Raw genomic sequence first — 22,492 nt, forward strand, 5'->3', positions numbered from 1 at the left:
ATTGACTCTGCCGGCTCGCCTTGAATTTTACTAAGTGTCCCGCTCGGATATCTTTATTAATAGATTCCAACATTTTCCTATGACAGATGTACGGCTAACTGGCCTATAGTTTCCTGCTTTCTGTCTTTTGAATAAAGGAGTTACATTCGCTATTTTCCAATCTAATGGAACCCTTAAAGAATCTAAGGAGTTGTGGAAAATTAAAACCAACACGTTAATTCCCCAAACTCAATTTCTATAGGAGTGACTGTGTTAACTCCTCTTTTTGAAGTATCTGTAGAAACTCTCACTATCATTGGGCGGCATGGAAGCACAGTGGTTAGCACTGTGCTTCAGAGCTCCAGGGTCCCAGGTTTGATTCCGGCTTGGGTCACTGTCTGTGCGGAGTCTGCACATCCTCCCCGTGTGTGTGTGGGTTTCCTCCGGGTGCTCCGGTTTCCTCCCACAGTCCAAAGATGTGCAGGTTAGGTGGATTGGCCATGATAAATTGCCCTTAGTGACCAAAGGTTAGGCTGGGCTACAGGGTGGAGGCGTGGGCGTATGTAGGGTGCTCTTTCCCAGTGCCAGTGCAAACTTGATGGGCCAAATGGCCTCCTTCTGCATTGTAAATTCTATGATTCTGTCATACCTTATATTTCCAACTAACTTTCTCTCATGTCCAACTTTTCCCTCATTAATCTTTTAGGTCTTTGCTGAATATGAATTCAAATAGCTTCTTTGAGGTGTGATCCACACTGTGCTGTCTTAATGTGTGGTTTGAGGGTTTAGTGGGACTTGATTGACCCCAATATTGATGTGAATCTGAACTGGACCCAGCCATATAAATACTGTGGCTACAAGAGCAGGTCAGAGACTGGGAATCCTGTGGTGAGTACCTCACATCCTGCTCCCTTCTCCCCGACCCCCCCAAAGCCTGTCCACCATCTACAAGGCACAAGTCAGGAGTGCGATGGAATACTCTCCACTTGCCTGGATGAGTGCAGCTCCAACAACACTCAAGAAGCTCAACACCATCCAGGACAAAGCAGCTCCGCTTAATTGGCACCCCTTCCACAAACATTCACTCCCTCCACTTCTGTTTGTTCGCTGTAAAAAATATTGGGGTTTGGAGGTCAGGAAAACAGTCAACTTAAGTTGCAAACCTACTCCTTTCTGTAATCCATCATATGCAGGCATTAATGCATCTATTCATGTAGTCAATGAACTTTCAAATTCACCACAAATCAAACGACCACAAATTTGAGCTCTACCAGCCTTGATTCTGCTCTCCCAACATCCCTCACCCCATCCCGGTTCCAATGATCTGTAAATGCAGCCTGGCACTGTATCAAGACCCAAAAATAACACTCTCAGACACTTCTTCATGTAATAAACATGTTTATAAGTCGCAAAGAAACATTACAGGAAGAATTTCCACATTCAAGAAATGGAACAATCATTCAGACAAAGGATACAAACAAAATGAATTTCTACTAATAAAGGGAAATAGTGCGAAGTTAGTTCATCAAGTTCAACATTGGTACAAGTTAAAAATGGAACCACAGACTGCAAGGAGCCATTCATGATATTCAATGTGAGGAACGCAGGTAGATCAGATTTCCTAATGGCTAAGTGTGTAATACTGATCCATGCAGAGATGGAGGGGGCAAAGGTTCAATTTCCCAATCTGGGACCATTAAGGGATTATATAGGATATATAGCACAAACAGCCATTCGGCCCCACCAGTCCATGCTGCCGTTTATGCTCCACTCGAGCTTTTTATCATCCAAATCTATCATCATAACCTTTCTCCCTCATCTGCTCGTCTAGTCTCCAGTTTAATGCATCCTATTCACCTCAACCATTCTCTGCGGTGGCAAATTCCACATTAGACAGAGAAGCACATTGATGAGTCTGAATACCACTCCACCAGGGAGGGGAAATTAAAAACCAACTCGGATGCCCTGTAACCCATACCTGAGAGTCTGTACATCAGTTAGGACAGAAAGGGACTCAGATGTGCAGACGCTACAGTTTCCTTCTTGTGTCTGGTCAGAAAGGACAGCTTTTCGAGCCAGGTACCAGAGAACAGCCAACGGTGTTGAATTAATAGGTATGAATTGACACCTTCAGGAGAAGTCCCAAATAATGGTACCAAATAAGGAATGAGCCTCGCCTCTTAAACACTGGTGTAACATCACAACATTCAAACAGCTGACTGACCAACCGGCCTGAAGGAATCCGGGGAGGGTGAAAACCCTGCCGAGGGCTGGTGCTGGAACCACGTTCACTGCAAGTTTACAGACTTTAGACCCCCAGATAATTCAGTCTGGTAGAAACCTGATGAAATCTGAGGGAAGAATTTTTTATCAACTCAAATGCTTCCAAATTCTCCACCTTCATCCGCTGAAAGTTGCAAAGTCAAAGTCCAGTCAGAGCTGAATGTTTAAAAGAACATCCTCGGTGGCCTAGTGGTTAGCACAACCGCCTCACGGCGCCAAGGTCCCAGGTTTGATCCCGGCTCTGGCTCACTGTCTGTGTGGAGTTTGCACATTCTCCCCGTGTCTGCGTGGGTTTCCCCACAACCCAAAACAAAATGCGCAGGGTAGGTGGATTGGCCACGCTAAATTGCCCCTTAATTGGAAAAAAATAATTGGCTAATCTAAATTTTTTTAAAAAAGAACATCCTAATTCATGTTCCTCTGCAAACAGTCTGTGTAACAGGGCCCTGTTGTAGTGTACAGAACATCTACAGGATACAGGCAGTCTGTAACAGGGCCCTGTTATAGTGTACAGAACATCTACAGGATACAGGCAGTCCGTGTGATGGGGCCGTGTTGTAGTGTACAGAACATCTACAGGATACAGGCAGTCTGTGTGATGGGGCCGTGTTGTAGTGTACAGAACATCTACAGGATACAGGCAGTCTGTGTGATGGGGCCGTGTTGTATTGTACAGAACATCTACAGGATACAGGCAGTCTGTAACAGGGCCCTGTTGTAGTGTACAGAACATCTACAGGATACAGGCAGTCTGTAACAGGGCCCTGTTGTAGTGTACAGAACATCTACAGGATACAGGCAGTCTGTAACAGGGCCCTGTTATAGTGTACAGAACATCTACAGGGTACAGGCAGTCTGTAACAGGGCCCTGTTGTATTGTACAGAACATCTACAGGGTACAGGCAGTCTGTAACAGGGCCCTGTTGTAGTGTACAGAACATCGACAGGGTACAGGCAGTCTGTGTGATGGGCCGTGTTGTAGTGTACAGAACATCTACAGGATACAGGCAGTCTGTGTGATGGGGCCCTGTTATAGTGTACAGAACATCTACAGGATACAGGCAGTCTGTAACAGGGCCCTGTTGTAGTGTACAGAACATCTACAGGGTACAGGCAGTCTGTAACAGGGCCCTGTTGTAGTGTACAGAACATCTACAGGGTACAGGCAGTCTGTAACAGGGCCCTGTTGTAGTGTACAGAACATCTACAGGATACAGGCAGTCTGTAACAGGGCCCTGTTGTAGTGTACAGAACATCTACAGGATACAGGCAGTCTGTGTAACAGGGCCCTGTTGTAGTGTACAGAACATCTACAGGATACAGGCAGTCTGTGTGATGGGGCCCTGTTGTAGTGTACAGAACATCTACAGGATACAGGCAGTCTGTGTAACAGGGCCCTGTTGTAGTGTACAGAACATCTACAGGGTACAGGCAGTCTGTAACAGGGCCCTGTTGTATTGTACAGAACATCTACAGGATACAGGCAGTCTGTGTGATGGGGCCCTGTTGTAGTGTACAGAACATCTACAGGGTACAGGCAGTCTGTGTAACAGGGCCCTGTTGTAGTGTACAGAACATCTACAGGATACAGGCAGTCTGTGTGATGGGGCCCTGTTGTAGTGTACAGAACATCTACAGGATACAGGCAGTCTGTAACAGGGCCCTGTTGTATTGTACAGAACATCTACAGGATACAGGCAGTCTGTAACAGGGCCCTGTTATAGTGTACAGAACATCTACAGGATACAGGCAGTCTGTGTAACAGGGCCCTGTTGTAGTGTACAGAACATCTACAGGATACAGGCAGTCTGTGTGATGGGGCCGTGTTGTAGTGTACAGAACATCTACAGGATACAGGCAGTCTGTAACAGGGCCCTGTTGTAGTGTACAGAACATCTACAGGATACAGGCAGTCTGTGTGATGGGGCCGTGTTGTATTGTACAGAACATCTACAGGATACAGGCAGTCTGTAACAGGGCCCTGTTGTAGTGTACAGAACATCTACAGGATACAGGCAGTCTGTAACAGGGCCCTGTTGTAGTGTACAGAACATCTACAGGATACAGGCAGTCTGTAACAGGGCCCTGTTATAGTGTACAGAACATCTACAGGATACAGGCAGTCTGTAACAGGGCCCTGTTATAGTGTACAGAACATCTACAGGATACAGGCAGTCTGTGTGATGGGGCCCTGTTATAGTGTACAGAACATCTACAGGATACAGGCAGTCTGTAACAGGGCCCTGTTGTAGTGTACAGAACATCTACAGGGTACAGGCAGTCTGTAACAGGGCCCTGTTGTAGTGTACAGAACATCTACAGGGTACAGGCAGTCTGTAACAGGGCCCTGTTGTAGTGTACAGAACATCTACAGGATACAGGCAGTCTGTAACAGGGCCCTGTTGTAGTGTACAGAACATCTACAGGATACAGGCAGTCTGTGTGATGGGGCCCTGTTGTAGTGTACAGAACATCTACAGGATACAGGCAGTCTGTGTGATGGGGCCCTGTTGTAGTGTACAGAACATCTACAGGATACAGGCAGTCTGTAACAGGGCCCTGTTGTATTGTACAGATCATCTACAGGATACAGGCAGTCTGTAACAGGGCCCTGTTGTATTGTACAGAACATCTACAGGATACAGGCAGTCTGTGTGATGGGGCCGTGTTGTAGTGTACAGAACATCTACAGGAAAGAGGCAGTCTGTAACAGGGCCCTGTTGTAGTGTACAGAACATCTACAGGATACAGGCAGTCTGTGTGATGGGGCCGTGTTGTATTGTACAGAACATCTACAGGATACAGGCAGTCTGTAACAGGGCCCTGTTATAGTGTACAGAACATCTACAGGGTACAGGCAGTCTGTGTGATGGGGCCCTGTTGTAGTGTACAGAACATCTACAGGATACAGGCAGTCTGTAACAGGGCCCTGTTGTAGTGTACAGAACATCTACAGGATACAGGCAGTCTGTAACAGGGCCCTGTTGTAGTGTACAGAACATCTACAGGATACAGGCAGTCTGTGTGATGGGGCCCTGTTGTATTGTACAGAACATCTACAGGGTACAGGCAGTCTGTAACACGGACCTGTTGTATTGTACAGAACATCTACAGGATACAGGCAGTCTGTAACAGGGCCCTGTTGTAGTGTACAGAACATCTACAGGGTACAGGCAGTCTGTGTGATGGGCCTTGTTGTAGTGTACAGAACATCTACAGGATACAGGCAGTCTGTAACAGGGCCCTGTTGTAGTGTACAGAACATCTACAGGGTACAGGCAGTCTGTGTGATGGGCCGTGTTGTAGTGTACAGAACATCTACAGGATACAGGCAGTCTGTGTGATGGGGCCCTGTTGTATTGTACAGAACATCTACAGGATACAGGCAGTCTGTGTAATGGGGCCCTGTTGTAGTGTACAGAACATCTACAGGATACAGGCAGTCTGTGTGATGGGGCCCTGTTGTAGTGTACAGAACATCTACAGGATACAGGCAGTCTGTGTGATGGGGCCCTGTTGTAGTGTACAGAACATCTACAGGATACAGACAGTCTGTGTGATTGGCCCTGTTGTAGTGTACAGAACATCTACAGGATACAGGCAGTCTGTAACAGGGCCCTGTTGTAGTGTACAGAACATCTACAGGATACAGGCAGTCTGTAACAGGGCCCTGTTGTAGTGTACAGAACATCTACAGGATACAGGCAGTCTGTGTGATGGGGCCGTGTTGTATTGTACAGAACATCTACAGGATACAGGCAGTCTGTGTGATGGGGCCGTGTTGTATTGTACAGAACATCTACAGGATACAGGCAGTCTGTGTAATGGGGCCCTGTTGTAGTGTACAGAACATCTACAGGATACAGGCAGTCTGTGTAACAGGGCCCTGTTGTAGTGTACAGAACATCTACAGGATCCAGGCAGTCTGTGTAACAGGGCCCTGTTGTAGTGTACAGAACATCTACAGGATACAGGCAGTCTGTGTAACAGGGCCCTGTTGTAGTGTACAGAACATCTACAGGATACAGGCAGTCTGTGTAACAGGGCCCTGTTGTAGTGTACAGAACATCTACAGGATACAGGCAGTCTGTGTAACAGGGCCCTGTTGTAGTGTACAGAACATCTACAGGATACAGGCAGTCTGTGTGATGGGGCCCTGTTGTAGTGTACAGAACATCTACAGGATACAGGCAGTCTGTAACAGGGCCCTGTTGTAGTGTACAGAACATCTACAGGATACAGGCAGTCTGTGTGATGGGGCCCTGTTGTAGTGTACAGAACATCTACAGGATACAGGCAGTCTGTGTGATGGGGCCCTGTTGTATTGTACTGAACATCTACAGGATACAGGCAGTCTGTAACAGGGCCCTATTGTATTGTACAGAACATCTACAGGATACAGGCAGTCTGTGTAACAGGGCCCTGTTATAGTGTACAGAACATCTACAGGATACAGGCAGTCTGTGTAACAGGGCCCTGTTATAGTGTACAGAACATCTACAGGATACAGGCAGTCTGTGTGATGGGCCGTGTTGTAGTGTACAGAACATCTACAGGATACAGGCAGTCTGTGTGATTGGGCCCTGGTGTAGTGTACAGAACATCTACAGGATACAGGCAGTCTGTAACAGGGCCCTGTTATAGTGTACAGAACATCTACAGGATACAGGCAGTCTGTGTAACAGGGCCCTGTTGTATTGTACAGAACATCTACAGGATACAGGCAGTCTGTGATGGGGCCGTGTTGTATTGTACAGAACATCTACAGGGTACAGGCAGTCTGTAACAGGGCCCTGTTATAGTGTACAGAACATCTACAGGGTACAGGCAGTCTGTGTGATGGGGCCATGTTGTAGTGTACAGAACATGCACAGGGTACAGCAAGTCCACGGGGATGTCGTTCTGATGTGATCATGGACAGAGCTTCAGTTTCTCCTCACAGCCAAGATATCTCAGCCACTTCCAGGATAACTCGAAGCTGATCCACTTGTGAATTGTTTCAGCATGTGAGAAACAGGTGGGTGGAGTCTAACATATATCTAAGCGAGTTCAGGTTGAGAGATTTTTAATATTAAATGCTGAAAATCACTGACCCTCGTCTGCAAGTGAAGGACTCAAACAATCTTACATTCAATCTGCTGAAGACTTCACTGATATTTCCAACACTTTGCAAATTATAACATGTGCTGTGTAGTTTTCTAAATAGATCCCAGAATTGACAGTATACCATTCACAGTCAGATAACTAACAAAATCTCTCCTTCCATCCATGCACCCCTCCCATTTAAAACCTTCAACCTCAAAATGAATGAATGGATGGACACACTAGCTGACATCACTGGGATGTCATGGCTGCTGACCTATCAGAGGATAGTATGCAGATAGCAAGAAATTTCTGAAAGTACAGGGCGGCACGGTAGCACAGTGGTTAGCACTGTTGCTTCACAGCTCCAGGTTCGATTCCCGGCTTGGGTCACTGTCTGTGCGGAGTCCGCACGTTCTCCCCGTGTCTGCGTGGGTTTCCTCCGGGTGCTCCGGTTTCCTCCCACAGTCCAAAGACGTGCAGGTTAGGTGGATTGGCCATGATAAATTGCCCTTCGTGTCCAAAATGGTTAGGTTGGGTTACAGGGTAACGGGGATAGGGTGGAGGTGTGGGCTTAAGTAGGGTGCTCTTTCCAAGAGCCGGTGGAGGCCAGATGGGCCGAATGGCCTCCTCTGCACTGTAAATTCTATGATTCAAATTTGGCAACAACAGTTAGATGCTGGAGGTTGAGGACAATCAATTTGTCAAAGAAAAGTTTAGCATTGGGGTAGTGGGAGGGAGTGATAATTGATGTTTTTCTGTCTGCGTAGTGAGACCCACCCAGACACCAGGAAACCAAACCCTTCTCCTCACCCCAGGATATTCAAAGATCCCATTAGTACATCATAGATGGATAAGCTAGAACACTGTCCTCTTACTCTCTAAGTGAGGTTGCTGCAGTTCAAAGTTCACCGTAAATTGGCCATTTGATTTTCTCACCTCTGTTGTGCTGTCAGAATTGAAATGAGCGCTTACTTTCTATAATACCAAACACCTGTTGTCTTTTCACTGTAGAGGTTTTCTGTCTTCATCCTCCTCAGACCTCACTATGTATGTGTATTGAACTGCATGCATATAAACAACACCATCAGTCTATCTCAAACAGATTCCTGTCCAGCGTTCACCTCATAGCCGAAACAGTCAAAGTGACCTTTGCCCTGAGAGCTAATGGCAACTGTCGATCAGGGTGCGAGGTCCACTGGGAGAGTAGTTGAAAGGTCAAGAGGTGCTGGAGATATTTACACTGGTCGAAGAATGCAGAAAAAGGACCTGTCCCTTTGAGTTGCGTGTCTGCTGATTCATACAGTTCTGGAATTTGTAACGGTGATGAAATGGGAAATGATAAGTACTCAATCGCAAATAGCTTCTGCCACCACGCTTACATCTCCGATTGGCATTAGAGAAAGCTGTAGTGCAAAATAAAGGGAGCAATTGTGTTTTATATTTAATATTTGGCTATTTACTCTGTTGGATTATACTTAAGAGGCAGGGTTTAGCTGAACAGTATTAAAGTGAGACAATTTGCTGCTTACAGGCCTATTGTGCTCACACTGAGTAACACCATGTTTAAACTAATACAGAAGGGTATTAAATCATTCTGGCTTCAAAAGCAAACAATTGAATTGGGTGTATATGAAATGGCACCTTCGAAAGTTAAAGATGAATCTTGACAGCGTAAAAAGCCACATCGGTGGCCCAAAGACAACGACTATACGTCTTGCAGTGATTGAGCAACAAACAAATTGGAAAACATGCAGGCTGAGACACACGGAATCCAAGATAATTTCACAAAGGAGCCACACACTTATCCTGATTATTCGTTGTGTGCATGGGGAACATGGTTTTCTATGCTGGTCACTAAGGTACACATTTCCCTGACGGGTGATGTGCCATGTTGGTCCGCTTCCCATGACAAGCCCCCTTTCATTAATGAAGGACGAGGTGGAGTGGTTTGCATTTAATCGATCCCTATTGATAAGAGGCAGCAGGCCCTTTCTCAGTCAGACTGCTTAAAAATGATTCAGGCAAGTAACAAACTGGGGGAGTCGAGAGATTTCTTCATGGTTGCAGGAACTGATTCCAAGAGAGACACACAAACAGACCATGGTGTGTGGAGACCTCTGGCTAGAGTGCCACATGTTATCTACTTGCCACCTGCTAGGAGCTAAATAAACTGGTTGTTCACTAATAACCTTGACCGATATTTGCTGTGCAATGATAACTAGCTCATGCCGTGACCATGGGAGTATTGGCTGTGAGTGGAACAGTGGAGCCACATTCATAATCCAAATCCACGATGGTGTGAATGTTTGTGTTTAGACTGCTCATGGATGCTGCTGTCTGACGATCTCGGATACTCTGAATGTAGCTCTAGAGGGGAAAGAGAGAAAAATGATTTATAAAATAACAGAGCACAGAGAAGGAGGCCATTTGATCACATCTGAGCTGCTTCTTTGATGGAGCTATCCAATTAATCCCACTTCCCTGCTCTTTCCTCATAGCTTTTCAAACTCTCCCCCACTCCCCGTCCCAGGTATTTACGTAGATATACAGAAGATAGGAGCAGGAGGAGGCCTTTTGGCCCTTTGAGCCTGCTCCGCCATTCATCACGATCATGGCTGATCATCCACCTCAATAGCCTAATCCTGCTTTCTCCCCTTAGCCTTTGATCCCATTCCCCCCAAGTGCTATATCCAGCCGCCTCTTGAATATATTCAAAGTTTTAGCATCGACTACTTCCTGTGGTAATGAATTCCACAGGCTCACCACTCTTTGAGTGAAGAAGTGTCTCCTTATCCAATTCTGTTTTGAAATGCAATGATTGAATCTTTCAGACAGTGTATTCCAGATCCTAACAACTTGCTGTGTTATGGTTTTTTTCCCTCATGTGGACTCTGGTCCTTTCTTATGCATAAATTGGGACAGTAACCACTTCCCAGAATAAATCTGAAGGATTTCTTTCTATTTTGTTGAGGCAGCACAGTGGTTAGCACTGCTGCCTCACAGCTCCAGGGACCCGGGTTTTATTCCTGGCTTGGGTCACTGTCTGTGCGGAGTCTGCACTTTCTCCCCATGTGTGCGTGGGTTTCCTCCGGGTGCTCCGGTTTCCTCCCACAGTCCAAAGATGTGCAGGTTAGGTGGGGTGACAGGGATAGGATGGGGGAGTGAGCTGAGGGAGATTGATCTTCCAGAGGGTCGGTGCAGACTCGATGGACCGAATGGCATTACACCAGAATTCCACCAAGTGGAAAATCCCAGCCTTGGCTTGCGCATGAAGAATGGCAGAAGGAAAGTCAGTGGAATCACATCCCACAAGAAGCCAACACCTTCTGGAGAGCTGGGGAACAAACGCAGGGCAGGATCGCCGACCCTCAGACTGTAAATTCCCACCTAAGGTCAATGGACTTTTCAATGGTTTGTCAAATTGCCCATCCCACCCACCACCATTCCCTTGGTGGGCGGGAATAGAAAATATACCCTGGTAAAAGAGTGCTCGGTGAGTAGCAGGCTCTATTACATCACTCAGTCTGATTCCTTTCCTATAATTCACTCCCATGTACACACGACTGGTAATTCTTTGTAGATTAATTATCTTACTTGACTCCTGTGTTGGGATTGGTTATATATAACCACATGAATAACTGAGGCAAATCACAGAGATGCCATTGCGGGGAAGCTAGATGAAATGAAAATCGCTTATTGTCACGAGTAGGCTTCAATGAAGTTACTGTGAAAAGCCCCTAGTCGCCACATTCCGGCACCTGTTCGGAGAGGCTGGTACAGGAATTGAACGGTGCTGCCGGCCTGCTTGGTCTGCTTTAAAAGCCAGCGATTTAGCTCAGTGAGCTAAACCAGCCCGCGAGTGAGCTAAACCAGATAGGTGCATGAGAGAGAAAGGTTATGTTGACAGATTAGGTGAAGAGGGGTGGAACATAAATACTGGCAGCAGTTGGGCTGAAATGCCTTTTTCTGTGCTGTATATCTGAAGTAATTCTGTATCTATATAGCTTAACATTGTACAGAAGAATGGAGATGGTAAGATCAATGGGGCCCCACTCTCGCTTCTCTTCACTCCTATACTCTAACATAGAACGATACAGCACAGTACAGGCCCTTCGGCCCTCGATGTTGCACCGACATGGAAAAAAACTAAAGGCCATCTAACCTACACTATGCCCTTATCATCCATATGCTTATCCAATAAACTTTTAAATGCCCTCAATGTTGGTGAGTTCACTACTGTTGCAGGTAGGGCATTCCACGGCCTCACCACTCTTTGCGTAAAAAACCCACCTCTGTCCTATATCTATTACCCCTCAATTTAAGGCTATGTCCCCTCGTGCTAGCCACCTCCATCCGCGGGAGAAGGCTCTCGCTGTCCACCCTATCTAACCCTCTGATCATTTTGTATGCCTCTATTAGGTCACCTCTTAACCTTCTTCTCTCTAACGAAAACAACCTCAAGTCCTTCAGCCTTTCCTCATAAGATTTTCCCTCCATACCAGGCAACATCCTGGTAAATCTCCTCTGCACCCGTTCCAAAGCTTCCACGTCCTTCCTATAATGAGGCGACCAGAACTGTACGCAATACTCCAAATGCGGCCGTACTAGAGTTTTGTACAACTGCAACATGACCTCATGGCTCCGGAACTCAATCCCTCTACCAATAAAGGCCAACACACCATAGGCCTTCTTCACAACCCTATCAACCTGGGTGGCAACTTTCAGGGATCTATGTACATGGACACCGAGATCCCTCTGCTCATCCACACTACCAAGAATTTTACCATTAGCCAAATATTCCGCATTCCTGTTATTCTTTCCAAAGTGAATCACCTCACACTTCTCCACATTAAACTCCATTTGCCACCTCTCAGCCCAGCTCTGCAGCTTATCTATGTCCCTCTGTAACCTGCAACATCCTTCCGCACTGTCTACAACTCCACCGACTTTAGTGTCGTCTGCAAATTTACTCACCCATCCTTCTGCGCCCTCCTCTAGGTCATTTATAAAAATGACAAACAGCAACGGCCCCAGAACAGATCCTTGTGGTACGCCACTCATAACTGAACTCCATTCTGAACATTTCCCATCAACTACCACTCTGTCTTCTTTCAACTAGCCAATTTCTGATCCACATCTCTAAACCACCCTCAATCCCCAGCCTCCGTATTTTCTGCAATAGCCGACCGTGGGGAACCTTATCAAACGCAAAGAGAGGTTGACGTATCATACTTTACCGGTGATAGGATGTCTCCCGTGTACCGTTTGACCGGGTATGGTTTCCTGCGGTATGTGCCCTCTGTCTGAGATGCCCTCTGTCGCTTCTTTGCTTCCTGCTGTCGTATTCTCATCAACTGCACTCGTTTTTGTCGTTTACTGATAATAACTGCAGGAAGAAGAAACGTTAGTGGCAATAGAATTTGTGTTAGTTAATAGCTTCAATGCCTTCTCTTCCTCACCCACCCTTTACAGAATGCCTCCATCTTTACTGAAGAATAGAACAATTGAGCTAAAACCCGTTCCTATTATTCCCATTTTCTTCTCCCTCAGCAGCAAGACGTTTGGACCTAGCAATGTTCTTCAGCAAGAAACTGGTCATCAAATAAACAGCAGAACAGCACCAGTCAGCAACTGAGCAGGACAATATGATGAGTCCAGCAAATCCTCCAATAGGTCCACACCAAAGCACTGATTGCAGGGCGGCACGGTGGCACAGTGGTTAGCACTGCTGCCTCATGGTGCTGAGGACCCGGGTCACTGTCTGTGTGGAGTTTGCACATTCTCCCCGTGTCTGCGTGGGTTTCGCCCCCACAACCCAAAGATGTGCAGGGTAGGTGGATTGGCCACGCTAAATTGCACCTTAATTGGAAAAATAATAATTGGGTACTCTAAATTTATAAAAAAACAAATCACTGATTGTCCAATGTGAGAAGCTTATCATTCAAATGGTTCAGTGGCTAAAACCATCATCCAGTATGTTCCGTGCCACACAAACGAGCAATGCCTAAAGTTTGATCCCCTATCTTTCATGAGTTAAGTGGAGGAAATGCTGGGGACACTAGAATTGGCTTTGGGCCTCCCCCCCCAGACTAAAGGAAAGGGACAGGTATATTGTTTCTGTCACTGATCGCTATCCAGTGACCCCTGCTCTGAAGTGCATGCATGCGGGCACCAGATGGCAGCAAGTTCAGGCTCAGCTGGATCGCAATCACCCATTGACACTCATTGCCTGGACTTCTAGATGACAAGAGTGACAAGTTGGCAAAGTACCCAAGAGTTATCAGCATCCATCCAACAGTACCCTCATGACAATCTGTTTGATTACAGACAGAGAAGTAGAAAATCCTTTCCTAAAATCTTTCCAAAACCCATTAATGTAAAAAAGAATTCCCCCATGGGCATGAGCTGGTCTTACCTTCAGTGTGTGAGTAACCTTCAGCTGTCAGTTTCCATTGGACCAGAATTCCCAGCATGCTCAGCACTGGCCAGATGCCAAGGATCACCCAACTGTACCAACAAATCGGCAGCGAGGGAGAAATCTTGAGCCTCTCGTATACATATTGAGTCAACAGAAACAGCTCGATGAAATAGTCCACAGTCATTGTAATGATAGCACCACCAAAGACTGCAGTGGAGATAATGGTGAAGAGTTTTTGCCACTGTAAAGTTAAGACAGCGAACAGCATCCCAACACCAATAAGGAGTCCCACTGGAATCCAGATGGTGTGTGGGTGATAGAACTGTTCCATCACAATGAGAGTGACAGTTGCTACCAGCAGGCCAAGCACCAGGCCAATCATGAAGAGGCCAACACTGCGGACAAGCATGGTGACCAGTCCACACAGGATTCCGATGCCTAGACCAATACCAGCACTGGCCTCCACGCTCAGCTGAATGTCCAGAACTCGCTCCTTGTAACACAGCAGGAAAATGATGATGGAGCCAAACATCAATCCGCAGAGAAACATGACGGCCTTGAAACAGCGATAACCTGCAACAAAGGTTTCAAAAAGTTACACTAATAACTTTTACACTGTAACCCAGGCACAGAAACAATAACCATCATGCGGCCTGATGCTTAACACGTCCCTCACAATAGCAAACAGACAACAGCAATTCCTATGCAAACACAAGGTTGTGCAGGAGCGCACTTGCTGCTCAGGTGGAGATTGGAGTCATTACTATTTCATCACCACACTGAGGCACGTTTGTCAACAGATTCAAAAACTAGCTGATAAGTGCCATCTGGAAGAGAATAGTTTATGTCTAACAGTGGTTCTCATAAAAGGTCATCAATCAACCGTTAACTCTGTTTCTTTCTAGGGTAGTGCACAGTGGTTAGCATTGCTGCCTCACGGCGCTGAGGTCCCAGGTTCGATCCCGGCTCTGGGTCACTGTCCATGAGGAGTTTGCACATTCTCCCCGTGTCTGCGTGGGTTTCACCCCCACAACCCAAAGATGTGCAGGATAGGTGGATTGACCACGCTAAATTGCCCCTTAATTGGAAAAAAATTAATTGGGTACTCTAAATTTACAAAGGAAAAAAAATGAATAAAAAAGAATTGGGTACTCTAAATTTATTTTTTAACAACTCTGCTTCTCTCACCAGCCTGACCTGCTCAGCATTCCCAGCATTTTCTCTTTTTATTGCAGATTGACCAGTCATGGTTTGGTTTGGGATAGCCACGGCTCTCTGACCTCGTAAAACTCCAGAATGTGCCAATATTCTGAGATCTGTCAGACATTTGGCAAGGTCACTACGACAATTTGGGATCCTTCCAGATTTATGAAGATACAATCTAGAAAGAAACAACTTGCACTTTATATTACGATCCCATTTGGTGTTATAACTGGAGGGGTAGATCCCAGATTGGAACCAGGCTCAAAAGACCGTAACTTTTATTTTTTTTAATAAATTGTGGAGGAACAGAGTTATAGAACAGCTAATTATTTTTAACAGTAAGAAAAAAAGTATTAAACAGGGAAAAACTGGATTATTATACAATACTCCTTAACGCCCCCTTAGCTTAACAATTACACACAGATTTTAAAACCAACCACGGATTACAAAGTACATCTTAAACGACAATGGCCTCATTGACGCAAAAAGTCCCCTTTAACCACACAAGATGACTGTGGGAAGACGCACTCCTCTCTGAACCCAAGTGAATGTCTGTGGATTTCTCCTCCAGATCCTCCCCAGATGATTCTTATCCTGTGAGCCGCCTTGTGTCACTGAACTCTGCCTTCCACACCAGTGATTTCAAATTCCACTTTCAAAAGTCACACTTTCACTTTTGTGCTTTATACCTCCCTGTTCAGGTTTCCTTTGTCTTAAAGGCTTTAACACAAAGTCCAGTCACTGATTCCCACAATTATTTCAAATAATGGACGGGATTCTCCCGTACCCGGCGGGGCGGGGGTCCCGACACCACGGAGTGGCGTGAACCACTCCGGCGTCGGGCCGCCCCAAAGGTGCGGAATCCTCCGCACCTTCAGGGGCTTGGCCCGCCCCGGAGTGGTTTGCGCCCTGCTGGCCGACAGGATAGGGGTCTGACGCCACACCAACCGGTGCCAAAGGGCCTCTGCCAGCCGGCACAAGTCAGCGCATGTGCAGGAGCGCCAGCGTGTGCTGGCATCATCCCCGCGCATGCGCACAGGGATTCACTTCCGCATCGGCCATCGCGGAGGACCACAACGGCCGATGCGGAAGGAATAGAGTGCCCCCACGGCACAGGCCCACCCGCGGATCCGTGGGCCAGGCCACCGTGGGGGAACCTCCCGGGGCAACATCCCCCCGCGACCCCCCAGGAACCCCGGAGTCCGCCCATGCCGCCAGGTCCCGCCGGTAAGGGACCTACTCTGATTTACGCCGGCAGGACCGGCTCCAGGCGGGCGGGGCTTCGGCCCATTGAGTCGCGCCGGACCCCGCCATTCTCCGAGGCGGGCGGCCAGGCCATTTTTTGGCAGGCGGGAGAATTGGGAGGACAGCTGGGGCGGGATTCACGCCGACCCCCGGCAATTCTCCCATCCGGCGGGGGGTCGGAGAATCCTGCCTAATGTCTCCCAAATTGTGGTAATTTCTCTCAAACCTGCACCACTGCAGATATTTTCCTGGTCTCTCACAATCCAATGCCTTTTCAACTCTCTGTGACTTTACTGAGCAGTAATCTGTCCTGGTTTCCAGTTTCCTCTGTACTGTTAACTCGAGACTTGGAAACTTCTCTTCATTTCATTAGTTTCCTTAACTAGCTGGACCTTAGATTTCCAGCATCTGTTTTCTGAAACTACACTCACTGAAGTGCACACTCACTGAGTCAAGACTGACATGCAAAGCAGAAAACAAATATCATTAACTTCATGCCAGCATTGAACGAAATCAGCTCTGAATTTTTAAGTTAGCAATTCAAGAGATGCATATTCCATAGTATGGCTTTTTTTCTAGCAAGACTGAGAGCGCGGTTTCCTCTTTAGCCTTCTAAAACCAACTGCTTCCAGCAGAGCTGCCTTCTCTCTCACTACCCACAGGGCAGCACGGTAGCATTGTGGTTAGCACAGTTGCTTCACAGCTCCAGGGTCCCAGGTTCGATTCCCGGCTTGGGTCACTGTCTGTGCGGAGTCTGCACATTCTCCCCGTGTCTGCGTGGGTTTCCTCCGGGTGCTCCTGTTTCCTCCAACAGTCCAAAGGTGTGCAGGTTAGGTGGATTGGCCATGCTAAATTGTCCTTAGTGTCCAAAATTGCCCTTAGTGTTGGGTGGGGTTACTGGGTTGTGGGGAAAGGGTGGAGGTGTTAACCTTGGGTAGGGTGCTCTTTCCAAGAGCCGGTGCAGACTCGATGGGCCAAATGGCCTCCTTCGGCACTGTAAATTCTATGATACCCATCTCCAACTGCAATTAGCTAAACTTAAAAGTTTCTCTACCTTACAAGGCCCGAGTTTCTAAGCAACCACTGCTGGTTTATTCACTTTTTTAAAATAAATTTAGAGTACCCAATTATTTTTTCCAATTAAGGGGCAATTTTTTTTTTTTAGTGTGACAATCCACCTACCCTGCACATCTTTTTTTTTTTGGGTTGTGGGGGTGAAACCCACGCAGACACGGGGAGAATGTGCAAACTCCACACGGACAGTGACCCAGGGCCGGGATTCGAACCCGGGTCCTCAGCGCCGCGAGACAGCAGTGCTAACCACTTTGCCACCGTGCTGCCCTTGGTTTATTTACTTTTCATGCCTTACCTCGCTTCAAGCACAATGGAATCGAAACCAACCCCACATATAAAAATGCCTTTGTCCAGCATGAATCTAACTAGGTTTTACCAGGCACAGAAACGTTAAATTAAACCCACTTAAAACTATACCTTAATCCTAATGTTTACCAAATACAAATATAAATCCCGCAAAACTACCTTTCTTTTCCTAACACTTATATAAGGGGTGGGATTCTCCGGGCCCCCAGCCGCGTATTTTTCGGTGATGCACCATTCGCTGGTGGCAGGATTCTATCTTCCTGCCACTTATCAAAGGAATTTCCCATTGAAACCACCCAACGAAACTCGCTGGTGGGCATGCTTTCCCGACGGGAAAAGTGAATCGCAACGACCGGAGAACTCCGGCCCAAGGTCTTGAACACAAAGAGAAACATGTGGTACTCAGATAGGCCGATGGAAATCAGACAGGAAAGGGAAATTAGGAGGGGAGATCAAAAACATTGTCAGAGAGTGATGGAGATTGAGAAGGTTCTTAAAGAAAGAGCCTGCATTTCCATAGCACCTTTCACGGCCTCAGGATATCCTAAAGCACTTTGCAGCCATTGCAATACTTTAGAAGTGCAGTCACTGGTGTAATTTAGAAAACACAGCAGCCAGTCTGTGCACAACAAGATCCCACAAACTGCAAGAAGACAAATGACCATGTCATCAGTTTTTCTTTGAATTTGGTTGACTGATAAATGTTAGCTCGGAAAGCTCTGCTCTTCCTTGAGTGCCAGTCGATCTTATGTACTCAAAAGCTCGGGAACGAGGCTCTGACCTTCTGTCTCAAAAGTGAGTGTACACTCACTGAGCCATGACTGACATGCAAAGCAGGAAACAAAAATCATTAACTTCACGCCAGTGCTGAACAAAATCAGCTCCGAATTCTTAAATTGGAAATTCAAGAAATGCATGTTGGAAAATTTGGAGCCAGATTAAAAAGTGACGGTGAGTATGAAAGTGTGGATTTAATCAATGAAAGCCACGACATGCACAATGTGGGCTTGTCTATCCAACAGGCAGATTCACTTCTCCAAAATTGAAACCATGTCCTGCAGGACCTGAAATAACTTTGAAGCAGATTCACAGTAACAATTTTAGCCTTCTCCTAGATTCAGGCCAAGTTAGCACATCTTTGGCAATTTGAAACTGCACAAACAGTCCTACCGTGGCTCCCACAGACTTTCCTCAAGTTTGAAGGACAACACCAACACCTCCCTCACAAAGGCATTGGGGCCCTCCCTTCTTCACCCCCCCCCCCCTCCCAACCCCCACCACACAAAAGGGGAGCCCCCCACCCCATGGAGGATTACCCCCTCCCCCTGCCGGAGCGCCCTTGGCACTGCCCCTTCATGTGCTCCCCTGACGCTGCCGGGGACAAAGCCCAAAAGTAACCCTCAACCCCGGGGGTCTACAGACAGTTCCGCGCCCTTGGCACCATCATTACGACTGGTTTTCGCTTTTGAAAACTAGTCGTGATTCGTGCTGTCATGATGTCACGCCGCCAGGCGTATACGTCATGGGAGGACGCTATGGCATCAAATCCATTAATTATATTCAAATTTATTTAAATCTATGGAAATCATATGACATCACCGGTGGGGAAGGGAGGGTGGGTGCGGCAGGGAAGATCTCAAACTGAAATCTCACTGGCACAAATCCAATCCCATTTTTGGCCGCTCGTGGGATTTAACTGCCATTACGGGACTTGCGCCCCCGGCTAGTTGGGCCGCTAGATCGCATCCAATGTCTTAACGTAATGCGACATCCCAAAGCTCTTCATCAGAGCATTATTTTTTAAATGCCGCCAAACTACATATTATATTAGAACAGAGGACCAAAAGCTTGGTCAGACCGCACCTTGCAGGAAGAAAGTCAGGAAGAGAAGTGGAGAGGTTTATGGAGGGGATTCCAGAGCGTGGGGACCAGGTAACTGAAGATATGGACACCAATGTTGGAACAATTCAAATCAGGGATGCTGTCGAGGAGCACAGGCATTTCAAGAGGGTTTCAGGAGGTCACAGAGGTAGGGAGGAATTTGAAAACAAGGATGAGATTTTAAAATCAAGATAAGCACAGGGTAACAGGACTTGGTGTGAATCATGCAATAGTGTTTTGGATGACCTCAAGTTTACAGAAGGTAGAACCAGACAGGGGTGTGTTGGAATAGTTGAGTTGCGAGGTAAGAAAGGCATGGAAGAGGGTTTCAGCAGCAGAGGAGACAGAGTAAAGCAATGTTACAGAGATGGAAATAAGCTGCGTTAGAAAAGGCACAAACACTGTATGAGGTTGGATGCTCATCTCAGGGTCAAATATGACACCTAGGTTGCGAACAAAGTGGCGTAATTTCAGACTGTTGCTGCGAGAGGGACGGAGTCTATCGGGGGGACAGAGTTTGGAGTGGAGACTTGAGACAACGGCTTAAGTTTCCTCATTATTAAATTGGAGGAAATTTCTATTCATCCGGTATTGGGTGTGGGATAAGCAGTCTGATCATTTCGAGACAGTGGACGAGTCGAGAGAGAGGTGGGGGTGAGGTAGAGCTGGCTGTCCTCAGTGTACATGTGAAAACTAACACTTTGCTTTCCGATGATGTCACTGAGGGACAGCACGTCGATGTGAAATAGGAGGGGGTCAAGGATAGATCCTTTGGGGGGGGGGGGGGGGGGGGGGGAACACGACAACAGAGGTAAAGGGTGCGGGAACAGGAAGAGAAGCCATTGCCGGTGATTCTCGGGCTACGATTAGATGGATAAGAATGGAAGCAGGTGGGAGCCATCCCCACCCAGCTGGACGACAGTGGACAGGGTGTTGGAGGAGGATGGGATGGTCAACCGTGTCAAAGGCTGCGGACAGGGAGAGAAGGACAAGGAGGAAAGTTTCCCTTTGTCCCAGTAACATAGGATGTCATCTGTGACTTTTTTTAAATAAATTTAGATTACCCAATTCCTTTTTTCCAATTAAGGGGCAATTTAGCGTGGCCAATCCACCTACCCTGCTCATCTTTGGGTTGTGGGGATGAAACCCACACAAACACGGGGAGAATGTGCAAACTCCACACGGACAGTGACCCAGAGCTGGGATCGGACCTGGGACCTCGGCACCATGAGGCAGCAGTGCTAACCACTGCGCCACCGTGCTGCCTTGTCATTTGTGACTTTGACAACAGCTGTTTCAGTCCTGTGGTCGGGGCAGAAACCCGATTGGAGAAATTCAAACATGCAGACAAGTTCAAAGACTGCAAAAAAGAGGCGACCCCTTCAATACTTCATCTGACCTGCAAACAACCCGAGTTGTATTTAAGAGAACAAATAATATTTTATTTGAGACATATTTCCAAAATAATCTCTAATTTCTTAATCACAACATTCTCCCTTGAGAAAAAGGTGCATTGTTACAGTCTGCTGCAAATTACCTGTAGTAGCGAAATCTATCGACAGAGGGAGCCACTGTGCACTGGCTGAATTTACTGAACAATTGGACCACAAGATAGCAGCAGGCTCAGAGGCAATAGAAGGATCCACAACACAAACAAAACGTATCTTCCAGCAATTTGTAAACTGTTTGTTCCTTTCTCTCGAATGGCCATTTGCCTTCATATTAGTTGGTGGTGGGAGTGGGATATTTGAAGAAGTTCATGGTAAGAGGTTGAGAGCAATGACATCAATATTGGCTCCATGACCTTTGAGTCATCTTTGGCAAGGATCTCACCAAATACCTTGGACAGCATCCTTGAAAACCCCAGCTTGGCTTCTAACTCTGATTTCAGCTTCACATCTGCACTGTTTGACCATGGTGATATCACTATATGCCTTTCACTTAAGTTTTCTCAATTGAAAACAGACAACAATGCCTTGCTTTGACTGCACACAATAGCCAGAATTTTACACACTAGAAGGGGGTGAGCATCTTACCCAAGCTGGTGTGAAATTGCATGGGAAGATGTCAGTTGAAAGTTGCAACATCACCACGCCCCAGCATCATATTATGGTGCGTAGGCACATCCAGGGGTCAGAATGCACCCACTAGCAATTAAGTCCATCAAAAAGCCAATTGTATAGAAGTTTACATTGCCGATGTGATTTTTTAAAAACAAATTTCGAATACCCAATTATTTTTTTCCAATTAAGGGGCAATTTAGCCTGGCCAATCTACCTACCCTGCACATCTTTGGGTTGTGGGGGTGAGACCCACGCAGACACGGGGAGAATGTGCAAACTCCACACAGACAGGGACCCAGAGCCGGGATCAAACCCGGGTCCTCAGTGCCGTAGGCAGCAGTGCCAACCACTGCGCCACCTTGTCGATGTGATTTTGTGGTTGTCATATGGACAGCCATTCTGTTTTAATGCATTTCTCATGCCAGGGTGGTATGAAAGGGGATATGGAGCCTCGTCAGTGTGAGTAGTTAGGAGTTTAAGTGAGAGTTCGTTGCTGGTTTATTTTTGATAGTTCATGCCTTTTTCTGTGTTTTGAAAATGAAATGAAATAAGCTTGTTGTCACGTGTAGGCTTCAACGAAGTTATTGTGAAAAGCCCCTAGTCGCCACATTCCGGCGCCTGTCCGGGGAGGCTGGTACGGGAATCGAACCGTGCTGCTGGCCTGCTTGGTCTGCTTTAAAAGCCAGCGATTTAGCCCGGTGAGCTAAACCAGCCCCTACTGGACTCTGCATTGCAATCTTAATTTTGAGCACTCTTTCGTCTCTCTAACTTTCTTGGAGGCACTGCAACAAATGGGTATAGTATAATTCACTGGTGGCATCTCCTCTGAAAAGGATAATAGGGGCAGAAGGGAGGGGAGGCCAGGTCCACAAATAACATCCCCGGGAACGACATGTGGGAGGACAGGCGCCGGCACATGGGAGTACTGGATCAGCTTAGCAGAAGGGTCCACCGA

General features: G+C 46.9%; 2 protein-coding genes across 5 annotated transcripts in view; both read right to left on the reverse strand.

Moving 5' to 3' along the window:
- Positions 1 to 1,360: 1,360 nt before the first annotated feature.
- LOC119958160 lies at positions 1,361 to 7,789 on the reverse strand. Its single transcript, XM_038786488.1, has 2 exons — positions 5,902 to 7,789; positions 1,361 to 5,796 (listed from the first exon to the last, which is right to left on the reverse strand). The coding sequence occupies exons 1-2, from the start codon at positions 6,489 to 6,491 to the stop codon at positions 5,319 to 5,321; spliced, it is 1,068 nt and encodes a 355-aa protein (XP_038642416.1). The 5' UTR covers positions 6,492 to 7,789; the 3' UTR covers positions 1,361 to 5,318.
- An 87-nt stretch (positions 7,790 to 7,876) lies between these two features.
- The window catches only part of LOC119958161 (transmembrane protein 198-like), a 52,369-nt gene continuing 37,753 nt past the window's right edge, over positions 7,877 to 22,492 (reverse strand). For all 4 annotated transcript variants that reach the window (XM_038786491.1, XM_038786493.1, XM_038786489.1 and 1 more), the window contains 3 exons: positions 13,763 to 14,338; positions 12,585 to 12,733; positions 7,877 to 9,714 (listed from right to left, as the gene is read on the reverse strand). In XM_038786491.1, coding sequence (XP_038642419.1) covers positions 9,571 to 9,714; positions 12,585 to 12,733; positions 13,763 to 14,338 — 869 coding nt within the window. In that variant the 3' untranslated portion in view covers positions 7,877 to 9,570. The remainder of the gene's footprint in view (positions 9,715 to 12,584; positions 12,734 to 13,762; positions 14,339 to 22,492) is intronic.

The sequence above is a fragment of the Scyliorhinus canicula genome, chromosome 28 (assembly GCF_902713615.1).
Source record: "Scyliorhinus canicula chromosome 28, sScyCan1.1, whole genome shotgun sequence".
NCBI classification, from domain to species: Eukaryota; Metazoa; Chordata; class Chondrichthyes; order Carcharhiniformes; family Scyliorhinidae; genus Scyliorhinus; species Scyliorhinus canicula.